Here is a 15,275-nt window from a genome sequence, read left to right on the forward strand (position 1 = left end):
TAATATTTCTCGATTTTGGAATCTAGCTATCTCGAAAATGCATAGGATATAAAATACAACAACATTTAATGTTTGTTGGAAAATTAAAAAAAAAATTTAGACAAACTTGGCGCAGAAAGTCAGATAGCAGAAAACTGTATAATGAGAACATAATGCACAACACACAGTGCTATTCTGTACCAGATTTACTCGGATTCTGATTGGCTGTTAGACCGGATGTAATGTCTGGGGGATAACTCAAATGTCTCTGCATTTCCTTCTTCTGTTTGCCTACAGGTTACAGTATATTGAATACATTTGGTGTGCAATGCTATACCCTCTAAAAATATGAACAGCATTAATTTGAAAACACAATTCTCTGTAGGGTCACTTGCCATGACTTTATTTTAGAATATTTCTATTTGTGGTAGGGAAAACATTGTTGTTTACTAGAAATTCACTCTTTTGCTTAACGGTTGGAGAATAGTAGGTAAATAGATGACTGTAAAACAGTGACCTTTTATTCCCATCGAGTTCTTTCTTACATATCGCGTGACCTATCTTTTTTATTGTTTAAATCAATTTGGCTTGGAATGCTTTCAAGAAAAGGTATGATTATGAGGGTCTCTATGCGCAAAAGTTTGACTTCTACATTTAAATTGTTAAGAAAATCTTTTAGTATATTGTGACCTACAGAGACTAGACACCAATAATTTAGGCCAACAATGCATGTCCAAGGTTTTTCATTGGCTGATTTTACAGCCGTTATTTTGGTCATATGCCAAATGGCAATGTTCAAGTAACACTTTTTGCAATTCCAGTCCAAAAATTCTTAATTGATGGTTTGACTTCCAGATATTTGGAAATAGAGCTGTTAGGTACAGAAATAAGGAGTTTGAAAGTGTATTAATCTTCATTTTACTGGTATCTTTATTTTTTCAGTTTCTGTTTTTGGTAATTATCCCCACATTTTTCGGAGAAAAAGTGGGGATATCGTATTGATATGCGTCTGTCCATCCGTCCTGGCCACCTGCTCCTCCTACACTATTAGCACTAGAACCTTGAAACTTGCAAACATGGTAGCTATGAGCATATGTGCGACGGTGACAGCGACGGAATTTTGCTCTGACCCCTGGGTCAAAAGTTATGGGGTTGGGGCGGGGCCGGGTCAGAGATTTTCACTCATTTTTTATTTTATTTTACATTAACTTCTTCATTTCTGCACCGATTTACTTCAAATTGGTACTGAGCCTCTCTTATGACAATAAGGTCAATCTCAACTATGCATGGCCCCATTACCAACCCTGAGGCGCCCAGCCCACCCAAAATTGCCTTTTACTATAATTTCTTCATTTCTACACCGATTCACTTCAAATTGATACTGAACCTCTCTTATGACAATACAGTTAATCTCAACTATGCATGGCCCCATTACCAACCCTGGGGCGCCCCGCCCACATAGGCCATGCCCACCCAAAATTGCCTTTTACTATAATTTCTTCATCTCTACACCGATTCACTTCAAATTGATACTGAACCTCTTTTATGACAATACCGTCAATCTCAACCATGCATGGCATCATTAACAACCCTGGGGCGCCCCGCCCACATAGGCCACGCCCATCCAAAATTGCCTTTTACTATAATTTTTTCATTTATAAACCGATTTACTTCAAATTGATTGTGAACATCTCTTATGACCATACGGTCAATCTCAACTATGTAAGGCCCCATTAACAACCCTGGGGCGCCCCGCCCATAATAGGCCACACCCCCCAAAAATTGTCTTTTACTATAATTTCTTCACTTCTACACCGATTCATTCTAATTTATACTGAACATCTCTTATGACAATACAGTTAATCTACACTATGCATGGCCCCATTACCAACCCTGGGGCGCCCCGCCCATAATAGGCCACACCCACCCAAAATTGTCTTTTACTATAATTTCTTCATTTCTACACCGATTCACTTCTAATTGATACTGAACTTCTCTTATGACAATACGGTCAATCTCACAATTATGTATGGCACCATCACCAACCCTGGGGCGCCCCGCCCATAATATTCCACACCCACATAGGCCACGCCCACCCAAAATTGCCTTTTACTATAATTTCTTCATTTCTACACCAATTCACTTCAAATTGATACTGAACCTCTCTTATGACAATACAGTTAATCTCAACTATGCATGGCCCCATTACCAACCCTGGTGCGCCCCGCCCACATAGGCCATGCCCACCCAAAATTGCCTTTTACTATAATTTCTTCATCTCTACACCGATTCACTTCAAATTGATACTGAACCTCTTTTATGACAATACGGTCAATCTCAACTATGCATGTCATCATTAACCAACCCTGGGGCGCCCCGCCCACATAGGCCACGCCCACCCAAAATTGCCTTTTACTATAACTTCTTCATTTCTACACCGATTTACTTCAAATTGATAGTGAACATCTTTTATGACCATAAGGTCAATCTCAACTATGTAAGGCCCCATTAACAACCCTGGAGCGCCCCGCCCATAATAGGCCACACCCGCCCAAAATTGTCTTTTACTATAATTTCTTCATTTCAACACCGATTCACTTCTAATTGATACTGAACATCTCTTATGACAATACAGTTAATCTCAACTATGTATGGCCCCTTTACAAACCCTGGGGCGCCCCGCCCGTAATAGGCCACACCCACCCAAAATTGTCTTTTACTATAATTTCTTCATTTCTACACCGATTCACTTCTTATTGATACTGAACTTCTCTTATGACAATACGGTCAATCTCAACTATGCATGGACCCATTACCAATCATGGGGCGCCCCTAGGTCAAACATGTGGCGTGGGAATACACGTCGGCTTCTGATGCGCCATTTCTAGTTTTGATTTTAATATAGACATTTAACAAGAGCACCGCATAACGGGTGCCACGCTCTGCTGCGGATGCAGTTTTGAATAGATGAAAGCTTGTCAGAATTTTTTTTTTTAGAGGTCAGTGACCTTGGCCTTTGACCTTGTGACCCAAAAATGGGTGTGGCATGTAGAACTTATCAAGGTGCAGCTACATATGAAGTTTCAAAGTTGTAGGTTGAAGCACTTTTATTTTAGAGCCAATGTTCAAAACCTTGACAAAATGTCAAGGTTTTAGCACGACGCGGACGGCGGACACAACACGACGAGCTGGCTATGACAATACCTCGGGTTTTCTTCCAAAACAGCCGAGCTAAAAATGATAAATCAAGCAAGTTAAACAACAAAAATATGGTGTGAAAAGACACTGCCCTGGTCAAATGTAATGGTAGCTTCTATTTCACAAGGGCTTTTTTTGGAATGAAAGCTTTCCAAAGAAATGTTCAGCTAACATTCATAAACTATATTCTTTAACAAGAGCTGTCAGAAGACAGCGCGCTTGTCTATTCGAGTGCTTGACAGTATAACGTAGGCCATCATGGGGAAATTGTTCATATTCAATAATTTATTAGACGATCTTTCAAAAATAAAAAAAGGAAAAAAAAAAATTATTTTTTTTGGAGCGGGGGGGGGGGGGGGGGGGGTTGAGAGGGTATAATGTGGGGTGTGGTCATTTATAATAAATAAATTATTAGACGATCTTTCAAAAATAAAAAAAAGGAAAAAAAAATTATTTTTTTTGGGGGGGGGGGGTTGAGAGGGGGTATAATGTGGTGTGTGGTAATTTATTAGATGATGTTAAAAAAAAATTGGGGGGGGGAGGTTGGGGGGTAGGGGGGATGAGAGGGGGGGTATAATGTGGGGTGGGGTAATTTATTAGATGATGTTAAAAAAAAATGACAAAATGCTTGATAGAGTTGTCTGCTCTTGATTATAGGTTGGGGTCATATTGGTTAACAAGTATGCAAAATATAAAAGCAATATGTCAAAGGATATAGGAAAAATTTGGGGTCGTACGCAAAGTTTAACATAGATTTATCAATAATATGCATATTCTAAGTATAAAAGGGGCAATATTTCTGTCAAAATGCTTGATACAGTTGTATGCTCTTGTTTATAGGTTGGGGTCATGATGGTTAACAAGTATGCAAAATATGAAAGCAATATGTCAAGGGACATTGAAAATATTTGGGGTAGTACACAAACTTTAACATTTGCTGCATATTCTAAGTGGAAAAGGGGCCATTATTATGACAAAATGCTTGATAGAGTTGTCTGCTCTTGTTTATAGGTTGGGGTCATGTTGGTAAACAAGTATGCAAAATATGAAAGCAATATGTCAAGGGATAATGAAAATAATTGGGGTAGTACGAAAACTTTAACATTTGCACGCTAACGGAAACGGCATGTGGAAACGGAAACTCCAACGCTGGGGTGAGTAGGATAGCTCCACTATATATATTTCATGTATAATAGTCGAGCTAAAAATGAAAGAATTCCTGCTGTATCTTACCATGTTTAGTCTGCAGTTTTTTACCTCAAAGTTTTAACTTGAATAGTTGGTCCGAATCATACATTGATGCAGCACTATCCTGGCTGCTAACTTGTGAAAAATACATAATTTAAAATTTTAACAATACTCTACAGATATGACTATTGCAGCAATGTCTTCACCCAAGGAAGGCTTTTTTTATCCCGTTTATTAAGTTGGAAAAAGCCAGGTCCTGCACAAACAATAATAGTTTGGACGTCAACACTTCAAAGTGTTGGCTATTAGAAGTTGTAAATATTATAACTTGAAAAGAGACTAACATGGCAATTTTCACTGTGTGAAAAAAACTAATATTTGACTAGGATTATCTTATATCTCGCCATGTTTTTTTACAAATCGGCATAAACCCTTTTCCGTTCAAAAGCAAAGTGAAAACGGCTATATGCAATCAGCACAAAACCAGAACAGCCTAGGATTAACTCGCGGTTTGTTCAGGTTTTATGCTGCTTGCAGCTCATCTGGAGTATCTTAAGGGTTGAAAATGAAGCTTTTAAAACTTGAATACAGTAGGTAAGGTCTTAAATTTATCTTAACCCTTTCAGTGCGGGAACCGAATTTGAAAGGCCTTTGCAAACAGTTTGGATCCAGATGAGACGCCACAAAACGTGGCGTCTCATCAGGATCCAAACTGTTTGCTATTCTGATAGTATTCTTTGAAAAAAATCGAAGAAAATGCTAATTTTAGAAATTTAGCAGACAACATTTTAGCAGACGACAAATTTCCCAGCATGCAAAGGGTTAACGGACTTAAAAACGCTTTAAAGTGCATATCTGAGTGGTAAAGGGTTTAAAAAATCTTTACTTACGGTTCTGTAGTTTTCCTGAGGTCTTTGTCTGGATCATCTCTCGTAAAAACTTCAAGACCTCTGTTGTCCCTTTCTCTATGATGCTTGGAGGCGGGAACTCAAGAGGGTTGTTGTTGATGTTTAGGCCATGTAAGGACTTTATCAAACCTGTAGAACAACAAGAGACATTAATAAACATTCCTTTGCAGTAAATGCCTTGCATGTCTGATTGCCTGCTGCTGCAATGTTTATTTGGTAAATATGTTAGCATTGCTAAAATAGTTTCCAGTAATACAAAATACAAAAAGGTAACTGGTCTTAACATGTTTCTCTGCTTCTGTTAATAACAATTCGTAACAAAAAAAAGCAAGGAAAAACGCCTGGACAACCTAAGTTTCTTAAGAAGTATATGGCTATCATATTAACTCTAATATTTCCAAGCCAAATAGTTTCAACCACAGTATGATGCACAAGAAATAAACCAAGATACTTTAAAAGTTTTGTTTAAACCTATTTATTTTAGCTCCATTGCATAGAAAGCCTAAGACTTATTTGGAACGCTCTTAAGTCCATTTCCTGTGGGACTAGAACCAGTACTTGGTGTCATTGGGAGAAATCTAAAGAACTTTCCCACAGAAGGGATTGAACCCTTGACTTCCGGAGCGCTAGGCATGAATGTTTAGCCTTTGAAACAAGAATACTATAAGTTTGTGGATGCGTAGTGGATATGGTGTCTGCATAGCGATTGGTATATCGTGAGGGAAATCTCCAGGAAGTGTTCTCAATATTTTTCCATTATGACATGATCAAGCACTGTTTGCAACAGTCTCGAATGTCTGAACAATATAAAGAAGTGAAACTCCAGTTGCTCCGGCATTATTGCATTCCTATTATACACACGTTCATGGTCCTGTATTTATTGCAAGTGACCAACTGCCAAAACAGTACGGCACAATACTAGGCTTTTGATGCAATGAAGCTAAAATAAATAGGCCTAAATGATAAGTACGTTGAACAACTTTCAATATATCAAGAGTCTTTTTCCATGAAAACTAGGCTTAATGCATGTAGGTAAAGTGTCATCCCAGATTTACCTGTGCAGTGCACACCGGCTAATTAGAGACATTCCTACTGCCTAAGATTAATTTTTGTTTATAAGACTCTTGCTTTAAATGTCTTATGAAAAATCCGTTAAAGTGGAAAGTGTCATCCCTGATTGGCCTCTGCAGACTGCACAGGCAAGTGTGGGACAACACTTGCATTTAGCCCAGTTTTCCCACAGACTGCACAGGCAAGTGTGGGACAACACTTGCATTTAGCCCAGTTTTCCCACAGACTGCACAGGCAAGTGTGGGACAACACTTGCATTTAGCCCAGTTTTCCCACAGACTGCACAGGCAAGTGTGGGACAACACTTGCATTTAGCCCAGTTTTCCCACAGACTGCACAGGCAAGTGTGGGACAACACTTGCATTAAGCCCAGTTTTCCCACAGACTTCACAGGCAAGTGTGGGACAACACTTGCATTTAGCCCAGTTTTCCCACAGTCTGCACAGGCAAGTGTGGGACAACACTTGCATTTAGCCCAGTTTTCCCACAGACTGCACAGGCAAGTGTGGGACAACACTTGCATTTAGCCCAGTTTTTCCACAGACTGCACAGGCAAGTGTGGGACAACACTTGCATTTAGCCCAGTTTTCCCACAGACTGCACAGGCAAGTGTGGGACAACACTTGCATTTAGCCCAGTTTTCCCACAGACTGCACAGGCAAGTGTGGGACAACACTTGCATTTAGCCCAGTTTTCCCACAGACTGCACAGGCAAGTGTGGGACAACACTTGCATTTAGCCCAGTTTTCCCACAGACTGCACAGGCAAGTGTGGGACAACACTTGCATTTAGCCCAGTTTTCCCACAGACTGCACAGGCAAGTGTGGGACAACACTTGCATTTAGCCCAGTTTTCCCACAGACTGCACAGGCAAGTGTGGGACAACACTTGCATTAAGCCCAGTTTTCCCACAGACTTCACAGGCAAGTGTGGGACAACACTTGCATTTAGCCCAGTTTTCCCACAGTCTGCACAGGCAAGTGTGGGACAACACTTGCATTTAGCCCAGTTTTCCCACAGACTGCACAGGCAAGTGTGGGACAACACTTGCATTTAGCCCAGTTTTTCCACAGACTGCACAGGCAAGTGTGGGACAACACTTGCATTTAGCCCAGTTTTCCCACAGACTGCACAGGCAAGTGTGGGACAACACTTGCATTTAGCCCAGTTTTCCCACAGACTGCACAGGCAAGTGTGGGACAACACTTGCATTTAGCCCAGTTTTCCCACAGACTGCACAGGCAAGTGTGGGACAACAGACTGCACAGGCAAGTGTGGGACAACACTTGCATTTAGCCCAGTTTTCCCAGAGCAAGGCTCTAATACTGTACCCAGTTCAAGAGGTAGAGTCCGTAGATTGTTTCCCTCCAGCAGTAGGTTACGGAGATTCTTATGTCTGCCCGTGTACACACTAGGCAGCCGCACCAGATAGTTGCGCCGCAGGTCCAGCCATTTCAGATTGGGCAGCCTGTCAAACAACTCATCAGGTATTGCTGTCAATTCATTGCCTTCTATGTAAAGATACTGTGAAAGAAAAAAGATGAAAAATTAAACGTGTGAATTTTCTTTATTGTATTTTAAAGAAACAGTTTTATTATGTTTATGATTCAGTTATCAGGGGTGTATTATATCACTTACCAGCTTGATTTGGTACAGTCGATTGGTGTATAGCGGATTTTAGTGAGTAACGGATAGGTTAAAAGTTTTTTTGCAAAATACTTTTATTTATGTTAAGATTTATAGTTTTCTATGAATTGAATACAAAAAGCATATCATTGTTCAGTCGATTCATGTTTTTGTTGACGTGTGTCAATGTTTACAACTGTTTCTTTTTTCTAAAGCAAAACAAGGTCACGTTGTGTACGCACCATATTTGTGATGAAAGGAAAAGTGCAGACGTATGGTTTCTTGAATTTTGCATATTTTGTTTGGTAAACATAATTTTCATTGATGCAATATTCAAGTATAATGTGTGCTTTACAAAAGCAAGAATGCTCAGAAACCAAATTTATGCGTACCATATAAAATAAGCATGAAAGCTGCAACTCGTGATTTAGTGAATAACGGACATGTGCATGGTGACCCATATTCAGGAATGTGCCACATAATGTGGGGATTGTCTCAAACTACATATACACTCAATTGAAGTTGTCCAAAACACAGGTGGTTAGCATGTGACTATGATATAAATAAGTAAAAAGCATCGTTTTGAATGAAAAATAATCAAATTATAACGAAAAATCATTTTCTCTGAAAACAATATTAGTCACAGTTTACTATCAAATATAACAAGGTATTCAACTCAAAATGACCCGAATATAGGGTGCATAGCTTTGAACAGCCATTATTTCATCAATTGTGCAGCGATTTCCATGAACTCGGTCTTATTAAACGCAGAAATGAATTTTCTTTCTGAAAATGTACATATATCTTACAATATTATTTACAAATGCTGGGTCAAATTTTAATAGATAACACGATACACATGTAATCTGATAAAGTCCTAGGCCATCCGGTAATTGCTGAATCAGTGTTCAATGACATTCGCGCTGTTAACAAATAATATTTGTCGGAAATTTAAAATCGCTGGCATGTTTCATTAAGAAAGACATTTGTCTTGCGAGGTTTAATGGTTTAATTACAGAATGCATGTTGTATACGTTGAAATGAGACTCAAAGTCCTTAGCTATCCGTTATACACCAATCGTCTGTAATTCAATTTTTCTCTTGATAAATATGAAATACTCACCCGCTTTAACAACCCTGTTTTCATCCTTATGATTTGTTTAAATGACAATGGCTTTTGCAACCACTCATAAAACCAGAACAGCCTGCGAGTATGACTGAAACTAATATCTATTAAATTATCAGACACCATTATTCAACCATTATTATTTGTATGGATCGTTTGATATATTAAACTTATGAAATATGATGTTTTAACTTGAAAAAAATACCTCCAACTGTGGCATTTCCAAGATTTCTGAAGGAAACTGACGCATTCCCTTATTGCTCAAATCTAAAGTATTCGTCCCTAGCTTTGTAGCTTCTGCAATAATTCTTAAAATGTGCTGTTCTTGTTTCTTTGATTTTGCTATTCCTCGCTCAGTTGGTGATTCGGTCCCAGAGGGACATGGGGACGAATTTTGTAAACGTTCGAGTTCGCTTGATGTCGAATCGCCATTTTCTGAACGGGCTAATTCTGCTGATTCGTCGCCTTCAGTTAGGTTTGTCATGTTTACTATTTAAATAATAACGTTTGAATATCGTACTTCAATTAGGTACAATACATGGAAATGCTTTCATTTGTATTATTATCTCAACCGATCAATGTAGGTCGCCATTATCAAAATGGCGGATTAAACAACTTTTTACCATAGTTACAAACTATTCCAACGAATCGGATTTGCCGCGGGAAAATTACGTCACGGGCACCTGTTATGTTGCAGAGTCAGGAAATGACAGTTAATTTCCTGATGCCTTTAATTGAAAGAGTGAAACAGTGTTAAGGTTTGTTGTCAGATGTTATAATAATTACTTATTACGTAGTTACTCAATGACCATTACGAAAATTCTCGATTCTAAATCTTTGCATTGCAATCGTCTCTGATTCAAAAACGGTCCAGGGACCTATACAAACAAATATGTGTTTGTATAGGTCCCTGAACGGTCCAATTATTCATAGAATAAGCTGCTTGTACTGATTGGCTTTTACTGGGGTATTAAGCATAAGGACAAAGTATATATTGTTGTTGTTGAAATGTTCATATTTTCTTTACCTTATTTATAACATTGAATATATTCTATTTAATAAGTTTGGCCTTATTTTACTTAAAATTCTGTAAGTAATTGTATAATTTTTACTACACTAACTTCTGTATTAATACGTATCTTAAAGAAAACAAGGATGCTGAGAATGTAGCATAATTTTTATTTATTTATTTGTGTCAAATGTAATTAAGAATAAAGAACACATGGAATACCTGTGTCAAAAATATTCAGTCCATTAAAGGGGCTGTCCAACAGATACGGCGTCATATCAACGCGATTCGATATTTTGGGACACTACGAGGATTGCTTATATAGCTCAACAATACATCCGCTCTGAAGGTAAGCGTGGATGGTCGAGTGGTCTAGGTGGGAGGCATTTTACTCCAGGAATCTAGGGGTCAGTGGTTCGAACCCTGTTGAGGGTTACTTTTTTTCCTTTTTTTAAATTGTATTCTTGTTTTTTTACTGGAGATCTAGAGTTCAAATGTTTAAATTTATCAATATAAAGCATTTAAAGCATTTAATGACAAGCTTCAATACATGTCAAAATCTTTAATGAGATTTGGAAATACAGTCACTTTGAACTGAATTATTTCTTTAAATTAATAATTTCACTTAATTTTTAAGTGACCAAGTTTATGCTGTGACAAGCATAATAGTAACACCCTCACTCAAATATTCCTTTTTTCCGCAAGTATGGGAGTTCAAGAATAATAGAAAGCTTCCAGACAACAGTTTCGTCCCATATGTCACACATATTGTGTAGCGAGTTAAGGACTGGAACCCATGACACAGCTGAACTAACCAGGCTGTGAACTCTTCTAGACCTTGTTCATGAAAAAAAAAGACAGTGAATGCCTCTACAAATCTAATCCTTACACACTGACTTGTTTTTTTGTTTGTTTGTTTTTTTAAACACACCACTCTTAAAATTAAAATTTCCACATACAAGTTACTTACAAACATTGTAAACAACAAGAACTTTTGTCCAAAGTTTAATCTAAAGACTGCAATAGACTTACAGTTATTTCTCAAAAATGGTGAAAAAAAACTAAAACTTAAAAGTTTTAGTATTTATTTTCAAGGAGAGCGCAACCTTGTTTTGTTCTTAACCAGTGTTCTCCGGAAGCACCTGCAACCGGCAATTTCACCGGTTACATTCAATCTGTATTCCGGCTACTTTTTCCCAAAATATCAATTTTTAACATGATGCAAATACACGCAATTTATTGCTTAGTTGCCGGCTACTTTGAAAAATATAACTGGCTTCTCAAATTTTTCTGGAGAACACTGCCTTAACACTTATTCTTACAAATGTACAAAAGCCAGTGTACTGATATCATTCGAGGCACAAATTGCTCTAATCAAATTGTGGTGTGAAGTCCCCATTGACAATAATTTAGCACTATTTTTATATCCAGATTTGTAGATGCTGTGTCAAGATACTGTGTTTTATTTCATTAATGTATCGTTCGTTTCTGAGAACTATTAACAGTGGTCAACATTAGCTTTCATTAATTAACTTAATGGAGTCCTTCATTTCTCCAGAACACAGATCAATAGAAGACATCTAGTGCCTTATATATATTGCAATTGCAGCTAAAAACTAGCACAATATACGCAGGCCTTTTCCGCCCTATGCCACGGGTCCGAATATCGGCCCCATTCCCAATACAAATCTGGTTGTTTTTTTCCCAATTGAAAAAAAATCCCAATTAAAAAAAATATATATATTTTTTTAAACCTTTAAATATATTAGTTAACCTGATCCAGTGTAGAAAATAGAAAAATATAGCATTATTAAATTATCTGTTGACTTGAATTTGTTTTAAAAACAATAAAATATGTTAAATTGATTATTTAAGACTTTCCTTATTTTCCCCAAAAATCCGGCGTTTCACGCGATTTTTTCCCTAAAAAAAGGCCAGGCCCTTTCCCCAAAATCAGATAAAAAACCTGCACTTATCGCACATCTTCATAATATGTTGTAAAATTTTAATAATATCTTATCAAAATAGTAGTTATTTACCAGTTAACGGCTTGTTTGAAATATAAGAAACACTATTTACATGCGATTATTTTTCCCAATTGAGCCAGTTTTGCGATTAATTTTTTTCCCAAAATGGGTTTTTTCACGACGCAAAATTCCCAAAAATCCAGTGTGGCGTTTTCCCAAAATGGAGCGGAAAAGGCCTGATTCGGCACACATATATGTTTCATTATGGCTCGATTGTTAATCACCAGATTTTGTGAAAACATATTTTATGAACAAATAATAATATTTAATATCTTAAAAAGAATTTATTCAAATTGATGCATGAATCAAAGAATTATCATAAAACAAGAACTATGCTCTCAAATAAGAATTCACAAAATGAAACAATATAGAAATATTGGCCGCAGTTACTATTTATAAATCTGAATAGAAAATTCATAAAAAAAATCCATTTCTGGTATTATATTTGTCAATTATTGCTGTGATGACAAATGTGATACATTAATCTAAGTGCACATATTAATATCTGCTGAAACAAGGGAATGTTCATCTATTCATATAAACAGTCTATTCAAATTCACGTAGGTCTTGCATTTACATCCATGTTCAACTGGTCACATTTTTTTTTCTTAGGATAGAGTAATGATGATGCAGTATTTTTTTCTCACCATTTGGGAATGGGGTCGGTCCCTTTGGATTAGGAAGAATCGCAGTGTTGTGACTAAAGTTAGGAAATTAGTGTTGTCATTGTTGTTTTGCTAACAAAAAAAATTAAAAATGAGAATTAAAGTGTTTTTAATGTTATATTTACTAAAGTACAACTTAAAGAGCTCGATAGGAGGTGAACAATGTTGAGTTATTTTTTTATATATTTTTTGGAAGTCTTCAATTGGAAATTTTTAGGTCCCATTTGGAGAAAAATTATACTTTTTATACGCCGTTTTTAAAAATGGGACGTATTATAGTTTCACCCTTGGCGGGCGGGTGGTGGCTGGGCGGCGTCCACAGCAGTGTCCGCTCTCTAATTCAAATAGTTTTCATCTGATCTTTACCAAACTTGGTCAGAAGTTGTATCTAAACAACATCTAGGTCAAGTTCGAATATGGGTCATGCCGGGTCAAAAACTAGGTCATGGGGTCACTTAGTGCATTTCAAGGATTTAGCATGGTGTCCGCTCTCGCATTGAAGTAGTTTTCATCAGATCTTCACCAAAGTTGGTCAGAAGTTGTGTCTAAATGAAATCTAGGTCGAGTTCAAATATGGGTTATACCGGATCAATAACTAGGTCACGAGGTCACTTAGTGCATTTCAGGCATTGAGCATGGTGTCCGCTCTCTCATTGAAGTAGTTTTCATCCGATCTTCACCAAATTTGGTCAGATATTGTATCAAGACAAGAGCTAGGTCAAGTTTGAATATGAGTCATGCTGGGTCAAAAACTAGGTCACGGGGTCACTAAGCGCATTTCAAGGATTTAGCATGGTGTCCGCTCTCTAATTGAAGCAGTTTTCATCCGATCTTCACCAAATATGGTCAGTAGTTGTGTCTAAAGGACATCTTGGTCAAGTTCAAATATGGGTCATTCTGGGTTAAAATTTAGGCCACTAGGTCACTTAGTGCATTTCAAGCATTTAGCATGGTGTCCAAAACCTTCAAATGGGAGTATCTTGTGACAGTTTGGCACTCTTGTTCCATTTGGAATGGATTTGAATGGGGAAAAAAACACTGTGCAATGTGATATACACATGCGTTGTACTGTTGTAATGATGTTAATAGGCTAAATTATTATGTCAATTGTGTAGAGCTACATTACAATGTATAGATTCTTAACCCATTTATGCCTAGCATCTAGAAAAAAGGCCTTGGCAAACAGCGTAAACCCAGATGAGACGCCGCATGATGCGGTGTCTCATCAGGGTCTGCGCTGTTTGCTTAAAGAAATTTTTGTAGGAAATATTTTAAATATAGAAATAAATATACTAGTCATCCCAAATTTTGGAAATAAATCGATCCAATTTTGAAGAATGGGAGAGTCCACTATGCATAATTGGGTTAAACATTACGATCTGAATGACCCGTAGTCAGCATTCTCACTGTTTGGTATTTCTATTTTAGTAATCGTACCAGTGACTGGCGTATTGTGATTATTAATTTATTGGATCCAGGATGCAAACTGCCTCGATAGTTTTTTAGCAAAGTGTGATATCTGGGGTGCAGGGAATTATCGAGTCACTTAAAGTCATTATCCATTTTTCAGTCCATATTACCAAGGACATTTGCCAATAATCACGGAAATCAGATGGTAGAATTAGTGTGCTGCCACATTGTTTCATCCGATAGTTCTCGTGGCAAATAATTCCAATACTGTTGTGCATGCCAGCACTGCAATCAGATTCTTGATTATGTGTTTATAGTAAACTACATGTACTAATATTACTGGTATAAAAGGATTTTTTTAACATTTTTTCCGGTGCTATCTTAGTACTGGCCATAATTGTTCATGTTTGCAAAATTCTGTAAGGTCTTTCATATTTGTGTTAATTGTGATGCTGGCATGAAATAATTGTTCATGTTTCATTTATAATTCAATGGTCATTCATGTGGGTGTATATAATACAATGATACTGGCTTATGAATAGTGTGCAGTTGAAAGTTATATTGGAATAATAATGGACCATGCAATAACTTACAGGGTTACTTTACTGCAATATAATTAATCAATAATTATAAAGGCAAGACTTCTTCATAGGAGTGATTCCTGACTATAAGACATAACACTAAGTTGTTCTTATTTTTGTATGTGATTTTTTGTTTGGATACTAATGATAATGTGTCAATGGTCTAAAATTATTTTTATACATCAGGTAAGTCAGTTATTTGCATTAATAGATATAATTAGATTATTCTATTTTACAACAAGATTTTGCTGTTCTGTTTTTATATCAGATTTTCTCTAGTACTAGTACTTACAAAATGGACAAATTATTGTTTTTTATTAACTTATAATCTCCTTCAGAAATATATTGTATATACTTGTTTCACTTCTTCAGTAAATTTAACTTATGAACTTAATATAAATTCTTTAATACTTTATAGTTATCTTCACACATACAACGGTTGAACCTATGCGAAAGACGGATAATCTTTCCGAGACTGTCGGATCTG

At 37.0% G+C, this 15,275-nt stretch overlaps 2 protein-coding genes across 7 annotated transcripts in view; one reads left to right on the forward strand and one right to left on the reverse strand.

Annotated features, from left to right (window-relative positions):
* LOC127841776 (leucine-rich repeat-containing protein 27-like) overlaps positions 1 to 9,706 on the reverse strand; it is a 48,314-nt gene extending 38,608 nt beyond the window's left edge. For all 3 annotated transcript variants that reach the window (XM_052370844.1, XM_052370842.1, XM_052370843.1), the window contains exons 1-3: positions 9,302 to 9,706; positions 7,676 to 7,868; positions 5,256 to 5,402 (exon numbers count right to left, since the gene is read on the reverse strand). In XM_052370844.1, the coding sequence (XP_052226804.1) occupies positions 5,256 to 5,402; positions 7,676 to 7,868; positions 9,302 to 9,580 (619 nt within the window). In that variant the 5' untranslated portion in view covers positions 9,581 to 9,706. The remainder of the gene's footprint in view (positions 1 to 5,255; positions 5,403 to 7,675; positions 7,869 to 9,301) is intronic.
* A 57-nt stretch (positions 9,707 to 9,763) lies between these two features.
* The window catches only part of LOC127842966 (serine/threonine-protein kinase 32A-like), a 109,060-nt gene continuing 103,548 nt past the window's right edge, over positions 9,764 to 15,275 (forward strand). For 2 of the 4 annotated variants that reach the window (XM_052372776.1, XM_052372778.1), the window contains exon 1: positions 9,775 to 9,854. The gene's annotated coding sequence lies outside the window, so the exon portion shown is untranslated. Of the gene's footprint in view, positions 9,855 to 10,356; positions 10,455 to 15,275 lie in introns of all 4 variants that reach the window. The other 2 variants (XM_052372777.1, XM_052372773.1) reach the window with 2 other exon arrangements.

Source organism: Dreissena polymorpha, chromosome 8 (assembly GCF_020536995.1).
Source record: "Dreissena polymorpha isolate Duluth1 chromosome 8, UMN_Dpol_1.0, whole genome shotgun sequence".
Taxonomy (NCBI): Eukaryota; Metazoa; Mollusca; class Bivalvia; order Myida; family Dreissenidae; genus Dreissena; species Dreissena polymorpha.